Source organism: Hemitrygon akajei, chromosome 5 (assembly GCF_048418815.1).
Source record: "Hemitrygon akajei chromosome 5, sHemAka1.3, whole genome shotgun sequence".
Lineage (NCBI taxonomy): Eukaryota > Metazoa > Chordata > Chondrichthyes > Myliobatiformes > Dasyatidae > Hemitrygon > Hemitrygon akajei.
In genome coordinates, this window is record NC_133128.1 from 85,613,869 (window position 1) to 85,628,305 (window position 14,437).

The following is a 14,437-nucleotide window of genomic DNA, read 5'->3' on the forward strand; positions in this document are numbered from 1 at the left end:
AAATTCCAAATGTTTACTTCCATGTTTTTAAATCCCATCACCTGAATGCTGTGATGTGATTCAAATTCATGTTTCAATAGTCCAGTAACTAACAACCTCAATGCTAGCATACTGCCTGTATGCTGTATTGGTGGACAAATAAACTGTCCATTAAGAATTTGTGTTTTGTATTATAACGGTAAGAATATATCAGAAGTGAGATATATCAGCCATTTGAGCGGTGTCACATCAACAACCTTGCACTTGACATCAGCAAGACCAAAGAACTGATTGTGGACTTCTGAAAGGGTAAGATGAGGGAACACACATCAGTCATCATAGAGGGATCAGAAGTGGAAAGAGTGAACAATTTCAAGTTCCAGGGTGTCAGTATCTCTGAGGATCTAACCTGGACCCAACATATTGACGCAGCTACAAAGACAATGACAGTGGCTGTATTTCATTTGGAGTCTGAGGAGATTTGGTATGTCACCAAAGACACTCGCAAATTTCTACAGCTGTACACTGTAGAACATTCTAACTGATGCATCACCATCCAGAATGGGGTGGGGGGTGTGATTGCTCAGCTTCACCATAGACACTAGCCTCCATAGTATCCAGGATATCTTCAAGGAGTGTAGAATGGTATAGTACAGGAAAAAGCTATTTGGTCCACTATATGTACTGAACAAGCTAAAAAGCACATCAGAAACACCCAAACACTAACCCCTCCTACACAATGTCCATATCCCTCCATCGTTCTTACATCCACGTGGCTATCTAAACATCCCTGATGTATTTGCCTCTACCATCAAACCAGGCACCCATTACTCTGAGTAAAAAAACTTAACCCTCACACTCCTGTTGAACTTACCCCCATCACCTTCAAAGCATGCCTTCTGGTATTAGATATTTCAACCCTGAGAAACAGATGCTCCCTGTCTACTCTATCTATGCTTCTCATCATCTTAAACCTCTATCAGATCTCCCCTCAGCATCCTGGTGAACCTCTTCTGACCTCTCCAAGCCTCAACATCCTTTCTATAATGAGGCAACCAGAACAGTACGCAATACTCCAGATGTGGCCTAACCAGTGTTTTATAAAGTTGCAACATAAACTTGTGACATTTGAACTCAGTACCTCGACTAATAAAAGCAAGCATTCCATAAGCCGCCTTAAGCACCTTATCGACCTGTGTAGCCACTTTCAAGGAGCTATGAACTTGGATCCCAAGATCTCTCTGCTCAGCAACACTGTTAAAGATCTTGCCCATAACGGTGTACTCTCTTCTTGCATTTGCCCTACCAAGGTGTAACACCTCACATTTTTCTGGGTTAAACTCCCTTTACCATTTCTCTGCCCATATTTGCAACCAATCTATATCGCAAAGTATTCTTTGCCGGTCTTCTACACTATCCACAACTCCACCAATCTAGGTATTGTCTACAAATTTACTAACCCACCCATCTACATTTGCATCCATTTATATATGTCACAAACAGCAGAGGTCCTAGCATAGTTCCCCGTGGAACACCACTAATTATAGACCTCCAGTTCCAAGTTCCTTCAGCCACTACCCTCTGTCTTCTATGCGCAAGCTAGTTTCGAATCCAAACAGTTAATTTGTCGCATGCCCCGTGCATCTTAATCTTCTTGGGGTGCTCGGCAATTTTTTCCAATAAATTGCAGTTTCATCACAGTTAAACACTTGCTTATACGAATAACCACCTTCTGTAATTATTTTCTTCAGTTCTGCTGGGAACTTTTCGGTAGCTTCAGTATCAGCCAAAGCACTCTCTCCAGTAAACTTTAAACTATGAAGCTGCCCTCGCCTCAGAAACTGATCAAACCACCCATGACTGCCTTTAAATCCCACTTCCGCAACACTTTCATCACCATCGTCCAGTGCTTTCTGTTTCTGCTTATTAAAAAGACTGACTGATTTCTCCTTAAGTATAATAACTTAACGGAACACCACGCTTTGTACACCCATCAATCCACTCAAGCAATAGACTTTCCATTTTATCCATTACTGGATGCCGACTAAGAGAGACCACTTTGCTACGAGCAGAACCAACAGTAACATCGGCAGCTTTCAGGATTCTTTCCCTCTGTTTATAAATACTGTAGTGCAAATGGTGGACGCAGGCAAGTTCAGCGTGTGGACAGTGTCCTTTCTTCATTCACCACAATCGAAATGCTTAATTACATGTACTTTTACGCTAAGTGTAACACCCTTACAAGCTCTTAGGTTTTTCTGATACCTTAGAATTCATCTTGCTAACGGATGCACAAAGTAAATCGACATAAAGCACAGATGCTCAGAGGCACGTGTTTAAGCAATGCCGGCTAGATTGCAGTTCCGGGGGAGGAGCTCAGCTGCTCAGGGCGCGCGCTGCCTTTTTTCTTAACAGTGAAAACACCTTCTGTTAGCGAAAACAGGTAACTAACGTAGGTCTTTCGTAACAGCGAGGTGTTGTAAAGTGAACGTTCGAAAGACGGCAGCCACCTGTATAAGAAATAATATTAAATAATTAGAAAGAGATGACATAGGATTGGAAGGTGTAGAGTCTCTGTGGGTTGAGTTAAGAATTGGCAAGTGTAAAATGACCCTAATGGCAGTTGTACACTGGCCTCCAAACAGCAGCTGGGATGTGGATTACAAATTACAGCAGGATATAGAAAAGGCGTATCAGAAAGGCAATGTCACGTTAGTCACACTGAAGATTTTAACATGAAAGTGGATTGGGAAAACCAGGCCAGTTCTGGACCTCGAGAGAGAATTTGTAGAATGTCTAAGGGATGGCTTTTTAGAACAGCTGGTTGTTTTAGGGGATCAGCTGTGCTGGATTAAGTGTTGTGTAATGATCCGGAGGTGATAAGAGAGCTTAAGGTTAAGGAACCCTTAGAGAACAGTGATCACAATGTGATCAAGTTCACATTGAAATTTGAGAGGGAAAAAATAAAACCCAATGTGTCGGTATTTCAGTGGAATAAAGGAAATTACAATGGTATGAGAGCGAACTGGCCGAAGTTGACTGGAAAGGGACATTTGTAGGAAGGACAGCAGAGCAGCAATGGCTGAGTTTCTGTGAAAAATGAGGGAAGTGCAAGACAGATATATTCCAAATAAGAAGTAGTTTTCAAAGGGAAGAAGGACACTACCGTGGCTGACAAGTGAAGTCAGAGCCAAAGTAAAAGCAAAAGAAAGGGCATACAAAGAAGCCAAAGCTAGTGGGAAGATAGAGGATTGGGAAGCTTTTAAAAACTTACAGAAGGAAACTAAGAAGGTCATTAGGAAGGTAAAGATGAATTATGAAAGGAATCTGGTGACTAATAAAAGCTTTTTTAAATATATAAAGGGTAAAAGAGAGTCGAGGGTAGATGTAGGACCAATACAAAATGATGCTGGAGATATTGTAATGAGAGATGCAAAGATGACAGAGGAACTGAATACATATTTTTCATCAGTCTTCACAGTGGAAGATGCCTGGAGTATGCTGGACATTCAAGAGTGTCAGAGAAGTGAAGTTGGTGCAGTGAAAATTACGACTGAGAAAGTGCTCAGTAAGCTTAATGGTCTAAGGGTGGTAAATCTCCTGGAACTGATGGATGCACCCTTGGGTTCTGAAAGAAGTAGATGGAGAGATTGCGGAGGCATTAACAATGAGCTTTCAAGAATCGATAAGATTCTGGCATTGTACCGGATGACAAGAAAATTGCAAATGTTACTCCACTATTTAAGAAGGGTGGGAGGCAGTAGAAAGGAAACTGTAGACCTGTTAGTCTGACTCCAGTGATTGGTAAGTTGTTGGAATCAGTTGTTAGGGATGAGATTACAGTGTATCTGTAGGGTCAATGACAAGATAGGCAAAAGCCGGCATAGTTTCCTGAAAGGAAAATCCTACCTGACAATCCTACTGCAATTCTTTGAAGAAATTACAAGCAGGGTAGACAAAGGAGATACAGTAGACATGGTGTACTTGGATTTTCAGAAGGCCTTTTACAAGATGCCGCACATGAGGCTGCTTAGTAAGATAAGAGCCCATGGAATTACAGGGAAATTACTAGCATGGGTGGAGCATTGGCTGGTTGGCAGAAAACAGAGAGTGGGAATAAAGGGATCCTATTCTGGCTGGCTGCTGGTTACCAGTGGAGTTCCACAGGTTTCAGTGTTGGGACCGCTGCTTTTTACGATGTATGTCAATGATTTGGACGATAGAATTTATGGATTTGTGGCTAAATTTGCCGATGATACAAAGGTAGGTGGAGGAGCGGGTAGTGTTGAGGAAACAGAGAGCCTGCAGAGAGAATGGGCAAAGAAGTGGCAAATGAAGTACAATGTTGGAAAGTGTACGGTCATGCACTTTGGTGAAAGAAATAAACGGGCAGACTATTAGATGGAGAGAGAATTCAAAATGCAGAGATTCAAAGGGACTTGGGAGCCCTTGTGCAAGATACCCTAAAGATTAACCTCCAGGTTGAGTCGGTTGTGAAGAAGGCGAATGCAATGTTGGCATAGAATATAAAGGCAGGGATGTGATGTGGCTCTATAATGCACTCATGAGACCACACTTGGGAGTATTCTGAGCAGTTTTGCGCTCCTTATTTTAGAAAGGTTATACTGACATTGGAGAGGGTTCAGGGAAGATTCACAAGAATGATTCCTGGAATGTAAGGATTACCATATGAGGAATGTCTGGGAGCTCAGACATTGCCTGGAGTTCAGGAGAATGAGGGGGGATCTCATAGATACATTCCAAATGTTAAAAGGCCTGAACAGATTAGATATGGCAAAGTTATTTCCCATGGTAGAGGATTCTAGGACAAGAAAGCATGACTTCAGGATTGAAGGATGTCCATTTAGAACTGAGATGCAGAGAAACTAGTCAGAGGGTAAATCTGCGCAATTTGTTGCCACGAGCAGCTGTGGAGGCCAAGTCATTGGGTATATTTAAGTCAGAGATAGATAAGTTCTCGATTAGCCAGGGCATCAAAGGGTACGGGGAGAAGGCAGGGGAATGGGGATGACTGGAAGAATTGCATCAGCCCATGATCGAATGATGGAACAGACTCAATGGGCCCAATGGCCCATTGGCCTACTTCTGGCTCTATATCTTATGGTCTTGTAATACTCCTAGCATTAAAATATACACATTTCAAACTATCCAATCCATCTTACCTGTTATTTTGATTTTGCCGTTCAATATTTTACCTGACATCTCCCTTCTGGTCTGATCCTTCCCTTACTGATCTGGTGCTCTGGTTCCTAGCCCCCTGGAAAACTAGTTTAAATTCTTGTGAGTAGCATCAGCAAACCTCCCAGTCAGGATATTGGTTTCACTCTAGTTCAGGTGCATCCCATCCCTCTTGAATAGGTCACCCCTTTTCTAGAAAAGGTACCAATGATCCAAGAACTTGAAACCCTGTCCCCTGCACCACTCATTCATCCGTGTTTTCACCCACATTACTACCTGTACTAATCTGTGGCACTGGAAGTAAGCCGAAGATTACTATCTTGAAGGTCCTTCTCTTCAGACTCTTTCCTATCTCTGTATATTCACTGCGTAGGACCTCTTCCTCTTTGCTGCCCATGTTATTGGTGTCAGTATGCACCACCACCTCTTGACAATTCACCCTGTCCCTTGAGAATATCCTGCAGCTGCTCCGATACATCCTGGACCCTAGCAGCCAGGAGACAACGTACCATTCTGGTGACTCTTTTGTGGCTATAGAATCTCCTTTTTGTCCCCTATAACTACCACACTGCCTAACTGTATCCTTCCCTATTGAGCCTCAGAGCCGGCCACAGTGCCACAAGTCTGCTGGCTGATGTTGTTGTGCCCTGAAGGGTCACTCCCCCCTCCAGCAGTATCCAAAGAGTTCTACTTGTTGCTGAGGGGAATGGCCACAGGAGCACCCTGAAATGGCTTCTCTCTCCTGGTGTTCACCCGTCTACTGTCCTAAACCTCTAATCTGGTTGTGACCACCTCTACAATATCTTCAGCCTCTCAAATGATCCTCAGTATATCCAGCTCCAGCTCCTTGACCTGGTCAGTCAGGCGCTGAAGTTGAGTACACATCCTGTGGGTGTAGTCTTCAGGGAAACCATCAGGTATCCTGAATTCCCACATCTGACAGGAGGAGCACTCCATCCTGAATACTCTGTACTGAAACAAAGGCTTGCCTCTTTTTATCAGTGCCTCCGCCTGTTCACACCAAAGTCTTCCCACTCTTTCACTGGCACACTCCCAACAATGGCCGCTCCACTTGACCCCCTTGTTCCTTTTATTTGCAGCTGAATTTAGGCTCTAACGCTAGCACTTACCATGCTTACACAGCCAAAAGGCCTCAAAAGGGCAGTATCCATCACTAAGGACTTCCATCCCCCAGTTCATGCCTTGTTCTCGTTGCTACCATCAGGAAGGAGGTACAGAAGCCTGAAGGTACACACTCAACAATTCAGGAACAGCTTCTTCCCCTCTGAAATCTGATTTCTGAATGGACATTGAATCCGCTAACACTATCTCAATACCCCTTCATTTCTATTTTTGCACTAATTTAATTACAATTTTATATCTATCTATATATATATATATATATATATATATATATAGTGATATTACAATTTAATATATACTTATTGTAATTCAAAGTTTTTTATATGTACTGTACTGCTGCTGCAAACAACAAATTTCACAACATATGCAGGTGATGTTAAATCTGATTTTGAGAATGGGATAATTTATGCAGTAAAAACAGTGCAGTAAATGAACCTTTATGTAGCTCTTGTCTTTGTTCCAGATGGAGCAAATGTTTGGTAAACAAAGCTTTTGATACTTTCATCTGTTTCAAAGTCTGTCTTTGGCACCAATTTTGGATAAAAATGTGTTTAAAATATTATGTATTTCAGATGTACTTGCACCTCAATACCCATGGCAATCAAATGACATGCCCCTCAATCTATTGCCTCCAAACCACAGCAATGATTTTATGTTGGAACCTCCTGGTCATAACAAAGAGAACGAAGATGATGTGGAAGTTATGTCAACAGATTCTTCAAGCAGCAGTAGTGACTCTGACTGAAGGCAGTATGCCCCATTGTTCAAAACAAAATTTTTGCTGTTCCTTCCTATTTGATATTGTTGATGCAGAATTGATATGAACATATTTATATTTTGATAATCTTTGTTGTGAGATGGATAAAATTCTGTACACGTGTGAAGTGATGCTTAAAGACATGTCTTCTGCAGAATTTAACTTGTTATCCAGTTATTTTTGATTGTAGAAGATAGTAATAACACTATAAAGTAAAATGTCCTGGATCAATTTATCCTGTAGACTTCCAAACCCTGAAATATAGAGCTAAATTGCTCTGCTATATGTTAATTACAGCATTTTCTCTAGAAAAGGTGGAAGTGGTTTCTCCTACAATAAAAATCTAAAAATTCAAAACTTCAGCAGAAGTTTATAATGCAACATAATGCAGAAAAGAGAATTGAAAAAGAAACCAAAAATAGCAACTTATTGCAGCTTTTAACTGCCGCGTTAGTGAGAATTAAATACATTTCATAAACCAGTTAAACTGTGACAAAAAAGGAAGCCACAACCCTAGTCTAAAAATTACACTATTACAGGAATAACTTAGCAACTATGTTAGAACTGGTTTCCCAAAATGTTGACAATTTCATTTTCTCTTCTCCCTCTCAAATGTTTGACATCTCGTCTCTTAGTCCAGACTCTTTTTATATGGACAATTAGACTGATTAGTTCACTGTGATATTACAGTACATTTTCCACAATAAAAAAATTGTTTGTACAAAATATTGTTTGAAATGTATATTTTGTGATTAAGTATGTTTTCTATATTGTAAATAAATACTGTCTTTTACACACAGATAATATTCATGGTTTTACTTATGGAGATATTTTTAACTGATCTTCCATACTTGAGAGCCTTCCCAAACTTCTAAGGAGCCTGCAAAATCATACGCCTCAATGGGAACCAAGGGTCCAAGGAATTGGACCATGGCATGAATAAGGTTGGGAACCCCTGATGGGAACCAAATGATACTCTCCACACTTGAATGATTACCACCACAATCAGATAGTCATCCCTGCTCCACTGATAACTGTTCACACATGCTATTCTATTGTTGGTTTGTGTGGTATTTTCAGTTCAGTTCAGTTTCAGTTTATTGTCATTTAGGAACCACAAATGCAATGCAGTTAAAAAATGAGTATGTTCCTCCAGAATGATATCACAAAAGCACATGACAAAACAGACTACACCAGAAAATCCACATAATGTTTGGTAATCCCCAAATCCAGAGTCCAGAGAGGCTGCTGCGTATTAATATCGCGCTACCATCTTAGCGCGTTCCCTGGAAAGGAGCTCCAAATCCACCAGACAAAACAAGACTACCCAGACACACCAAGTCAGAAGACCAACTCTACCACCCAACAAACCAACAACTAAAGCCACAAGACCTACACAAAACCACATAGTTACATATAATTGTAGTTAACATATAGTTACAACAGTGCAGACAATATCATAATTGATTAAAAAAAAGACCATGGGCACAGTAAAAAATAATCCAAAAATGTTAAAAGACTATGATTTCGAAAGAAACCGCCAGTTTCCACAAGTCCTCAGGGTCCCGATAGATTCGTCATCTCACGCAGGCGGCAAAAGGGAATACCCCCGCTATGGACTTCCACGGTGCCGCCAGATTCAGCCTCACAGACGCAGCACACAATGAAAGCTCCGTCAGACCCAGCCTCGCAGATGCAGCACACAGTGAAAGCGCCCTGTCCGCAGCGGACTCCGAGTCCATCGAACCTCCGACCATCCTCTCCGGCACAGCCTCTCTGAGCACCATCCTCTGCCAAGCGCACTATGACGCCCCGCCAACGGCCACCAGCAACACGACCCCGAGGACTGGAGGCCTGTTCTTCTCAGCAGAGACCCGGACCCCTCAGCAGCAGCAACAAAGAAGGCCTTCCTGATGCTTGTACAGGAGAGAAAACTGCTTAAGTATGCCTTCCTATCCATGGGAAACAGCTGGCAGCTCACACAGAGAAGCTCTTCACTCAGAATTGTGAGCTGCTTTCAAGTGTGGGTGATCTGTGACTCCTTGTTACTCAAAGAGACCATAAATCTGCTCATGAGAGGAAGTTCTCTGCTCAATGGAAACATCAAGCTTTTCCTTAGCATCTCTCTCTATTCTGGGGCCTTCGAGAGCCACATTGTGGCTAGTGCAACACTATTATAGTTTGAGGTGCTGGAGTTCAATTCTGAGGTCATCAGCAAGGAGTCTGCACATCCTCCCCATTGAATGTGTGGGTTTCCACCTTGTGCTCTGGTTTCCTCCCACAGTCTACAGAGGTATCAGTTAGAAGGTTAACTGATCATTGTAAGCTGTCCTGTAGGCTAGGGTTAAATCGAGGGTTGCTGGGCAGTCCCGATTGAAGTGTCAAAATGGCTTATTCCACACTGTATCTCTAAATAAAATAAAATAAAACTACAGAGCACATCTCCAACGGGATCAGGCTGAGACTGCACAGAAACAGAAAAACTTCATATGGTATCATTCTCTACACAGAACCGTCACTTGAGAGGTATTACTGGATTTGTGCTAAGGAGTTGAATGTCATGGTTGCCTTGAACATAAAAAATAACGGAACTATTCTGTCCCATATGCCTGCTCTGCCATTGTCTATTTTCCTGGAGCAATAAAGCTATCTCTTGATCCCTGATAAATCCTACGATAAAATACACTGCTCCAACGTATGTTGCTCATTCTTCACAATGCCACTCTATAGTGGTGCTGTGGGATGTCAAAACGCAATGATGCATTTTGGTCATTGCCACCTTCAATCCCATTTCTGCCTCCTGACTCTCTGTAATCCTAGAATTCCTAGGGGGAGAAAAGTGGCTGCTCCCAAACTGCCAAAGAGAAAGTAGGAAATAGTTACACTCAAGCTACATATATTTATGGCAGAGCAGCAGTAAACATTGTCTTCTGTTGATCAGTTCAAAGGGACTGTCGTAATCTTAACGAAATGCAATCAATATCTATCATTTCTGGCAGCATCTGCCATTACAAATGATGATTGGATTGTCTCCTCCAGCCTGTTAAACGTGTTGCACTTCAGAGGCCACCCTTCTGTTCCCATTATTTTGGTGGATATTATATTATGCTACTTTTGTAGGGTTGACCTGTATGTGGGGAATACAGGGGATTGAAAATCCATTGGTGTGGTGTGGATGGGAGGTTTGAAAAAGTTAAAAATGTATGTATATGAGAACTGTACTTTCAAGCCTTCACAAAGCATTATGTGAAGCAATCTTTTTCAAATTGTTCTATAGTGTGGGGAGTTCTCACTCTCGGAAAAGACAACTTGGGTCATCTTTCAGGCTCATCTAAAGCTGGTTCAGGTGTGTATCTCTTGGCACATACGGTTCAAACAAAATTGTGAACCCTTTGCAATTTTTCTGTGTTAATTAGTCATAAAATGTGGTCTGATCTTTATTTAAGTCAGAATAATAGACAAACAATCTGCCTAAACTAATAACACACCAAAAATTGTACTTCTCATCAATACTGAGTACACAGTCCAGGTTCAATAAAGTACATGAACCTCTGGGGTAATGCCTTCTACAAAAACTATTTGGAGTCAGGTGCTCCAATCAATGAGATTGGAGGTGTGGGTTGTAGAGGTGCCCTGCTCTATAAAAAAGACACACAAAGTCAGGTTACTGACAACCTGCTCAAGAAAGATCTGTTTATGTGTACTATGCCTCAATCAAAACAACTTTCAGAGGACTTTAAGGGAAGAATTGTAGAGATGCATGGAGCTGGAAAAGGCTACAAAAGTATTTCTAAAGACCTGAGTGTTCATCAGTCCACAGTAAGAGAAATTGTCTACAAAAGGACTAAATTCAGTACTGTTGCTACTCTCGCTAGGAGTGGGCGTCCTGCAAAGATCACATCAAGGGCACAACGTGCAATGCTGAAGGAGATGAAAAAGAACCCAAAGGTAACAAGTAAAGATCTGTAGAAATCTCTGAAACTTGCTGAAGTCTCTGTTCATGTGTCCACCATAAGAAAAACACTGAACAAGAATGGTGTTCATGGAAGGACACCACAGAGGAAACAACTGCTCTCCAAAAACAAAACATTGCTGCATATGTCAAGTTTGCAAAAGACTACCTGGATGTTCCACAACACTTGTGCGACAATGTTCTGTGGACAGATGAGAGAAAAGTTGAACTCTTTGGCAGAAATGCACACCGCTATGTTTGGAGGGAAAAGGATACTGCACCCCAACACAAAAACCTCATCCCATTTGTGAAGCACGGTGGAAGGAGCATCATGGTTTGGGGCTGCTTTGCTGCCTCAGGGCCTGAACAGCTTGCAATTGTTGAGGGAACAATGAATTCAAAACTGTTTCAAGACATTTTACAGGAGAATGTCAGGGTAGCAGTCCATCACCTGAAGCTCAATAAAAGTTGGATGATGCAACAAAATAATGATCTGAAACACAGGAGTAAATCAACAACAGAATGTTTTAAAAAGGAGGAAATTCATGTTTTGGAATGGCTGAGTCAGAATCCAGAGCTTAACCCAATTGAGATGCTGTGGCATGACCTGAAGAGGGTTGTTCATTTAAGGTATCCTAGAAATATTGATGAACTGAAACAGTTTTGTACACAGGAATGGTCTAAAATTTCTCCTCACCATTGTTTAGGAAATGTTTAGCGGAGATATTTGCTGCCAAAGGTTCTACCAGTGATTAAATATAAGGGTTTGCATACTTTTTCCAGCCCGGACTGTGAATGATGAAACAATGTATTCAATAAAGGCAAGAAAAGTACAATTGTTTGTGTGTTATTAGTTTAGGCAGATCATGTTTGTCTATTATTGTGACTTAGATGGAGATCAGACCACATTTTATGAGTAATTCATGCAGAAAACAAGGTGATTGCAAAGGGTTCATAAACTTTTTTCTTGCAACTGTAGGTTGTTTCTGCTAGTAAGTGTTCCATTGAAGAGAATGGAAAATCTCTCCACTGAATCCATTTACATCAATGGCCACCTTATTAGATACATCTTAGAACCCGATGTGGTCTTCTGCAGCTGCTGTAGCCCATCCACTTCAACGTTCAATGTGTTGTGCATTCAGAGATGCTCTTCTGCACACCACTGTTATACAGTGTGGTTACTTGAGTTATTGTCACCTTCTTGTCAGTTTGTACCAGTCTGGCCGTTCTCCTCTGACCTCTCACATTAACAAGGTGTTTTTGCCCAAAGAATTGCCGCTCACTGGATACCTTTTGCTTTTTGCACCATTCTCTGTAAACTCTAAAGGCTGTTGTGCATGAAAACTGCAGGAGATCAACAGTTTCTGAGATACTCAAACCACCCTGCCTAGCACCAACAATTATTCCACAGTCTAAGTCATTTAGATCACATTACTTACACATCTCGATGTTTGGTCCAAACAGCAACTGAATCTCTTGACCATGCCTTTTATGCATTGTGATTGCTTGAATCGATACTTGCATTAAGGAGCAGGTGTACAGCTGTACCTGACAGGTCACCACTGGGTGTATATGTTACATTATCTGGCTGCCAAGGTCAGTATGCCTCCAGGGACTGCTGTGCTTCTGCGATCAACACATAGCTGTGTTGTCAGGTATCTTGTATTAAATGCTTGGAAGACCATGAGGCATTACAACAGAATTAGGCCATTTGGCCCATTGAATCTGCTCTGCTATTCAATCATGGCTGACATATTACCCCCTCAACCAATTTTCCTGAATTCTCCCCATAACCTTTGATACCCTGACTAATCAAGAACCTATCAATCTCTGCTTTACGTATACCCACTGCCTTGGACTCCACAGCCATCTGTGGCAAAAAAAATCCCAATATTTACTAGCCTCTGGCTAAAGAAATACCTCTTCTTCTATGTTCTATGGTGGGAGTTCCCACCCTGGGGTCTAAAGACTCCTCAGTTAATGGTACAGGTCCATGGCATAGAAAAGGTTGGGAACCCCTGTTCTAAACGGCCACGTTTCTATTCTGAGGCTGTGCCTTCTGCTCCTAGACTTCCACACTACAAGAAACATCCTCTCCATGTCCATTCTAATAAGAACTTTCAATATTCTGTAGGTTTCAATGAGATCCCACCTCATTATTCTAAACTTCAGTGATTACAGGCCCAGAGCCATCAAATACTCATCATATTTTAACCTTTCCATTCCCAGGATCAATCTCGTAAACCATCTCCGGACCCTCTCTATTGCCAGTAAATCCTTTCTTGGATACAGGGCCCAAAATTGCTCACAATACTCCAAAAGCAACAGACGCAAGATGCTGGAAAAACTCAGCAGGCCAGGCAGCATCAATTGGAAAAAGTAAACAGTCGACGTTTCTGGCTGAGACCCTTCATCAGGACTGGAAAGAAAGGTGAGCAATCTGAGTAAGAAGGTGGGAGGCAGGGAGGAAGAAGTACAAGGTGGCAGGTGATGGGTGAAACTGGGGGAGGGAGAGGGGTGAAGTGAAGAGATGGGAAGTCGATCGGGGAAAGAGATGAAGGGCTGGAGGAAAGGGAATCTGATAGGAAAGAAGACCATGGAAGAAACGGAAGGAGGAGCACAAAAGGGAGATGACAGGCAGGTAAGGAGATGAAGTGAGAGAGGGAAACAGGAATGGGGAATGGTGAAGGAGAGGACCTCATCTTCTGCTGTGAAGAGGCCACAATCATGTTGGAGGAACAACACCTTATGTTCCACCAGGGTAGCTGCCAACATGATGGCATGAATATCGATTTCTCTAACTTCTGGTAAATGCCCCCCCCCACCATTCCCCATTTCAAGCCAAGACCACCCTTCATCAGAACTGGAAAGGAGGGTGGGGAGAAGAAGCCAGGATAAGAAGGTGGGGGAGGGGAAGGAGTACAAACTAGGAGATAGGTGAAGCCATCACTGAGGGGAAAGGAAGGTGGGTGCGGGAGGGGGATGAAATGAGAAGCTGGGGGGTGATAGGTAGAAAAGGTAAAGGGCTGAAGAAGAAGGGATCTGATAAGATTGGAGAGAGGACCATGGGAGAAAGGGAAGGAGGAAGGATGTCAGGGGAGGAGAAGAGAAGAGGCTAGAGGGGAGCCAGTGTGGCGAATGGAAGAAGAGAGATGATGAAGGGCAAAATTACTGGAAGTTAAGAGAAATCTATTTTCACGCCACCAGGCTGGAGGCTACCCAGACGGAATATGAGGTGTTGCTCCTCCTTTCCTGAGAGTGGACTCACTGTGACAGCAGAGGAAGCCACGGACCGGCATGTTGGAATGGGAATGGCGACTGGAATTAAAATGGCTGGCCACTGTGAAATTCTGCTTGTTCCTCAACAAAGCGGTCCCCTAATCTATGCTGGGTTACACCGATGTAGA

General features: G+C 42.3%; 1 protein-coding gene across 2 annotated transcripts in view; it reads left to right on the plus strand.

Annotated features, from left to right (window-relative positions):
* Positions 1–7,804, plus strand: part of med4 (mediator complex subunit 4) — a 31,753-nt gene extending 23,949 nt beyond the window's left edge. For both annotated transcript variants that reach the window (XM_073045952.1, XM_073045954.1), the window contains one exon: positions 6,894–7,804. In XM_073045952.1, coding sequence (XP_072902053.1) covers positions 6,894–7,066 — 173 coding nt within the window. In that variant the 3' untranslated portion in view covers positions 7,067–7,804. The remainder of the gene's footprint in view (positions 1–6,893) is intronic.
* The last annotated feature ends 6,633 nt before the right edge of the window (positions 7,805–14,437 follow it).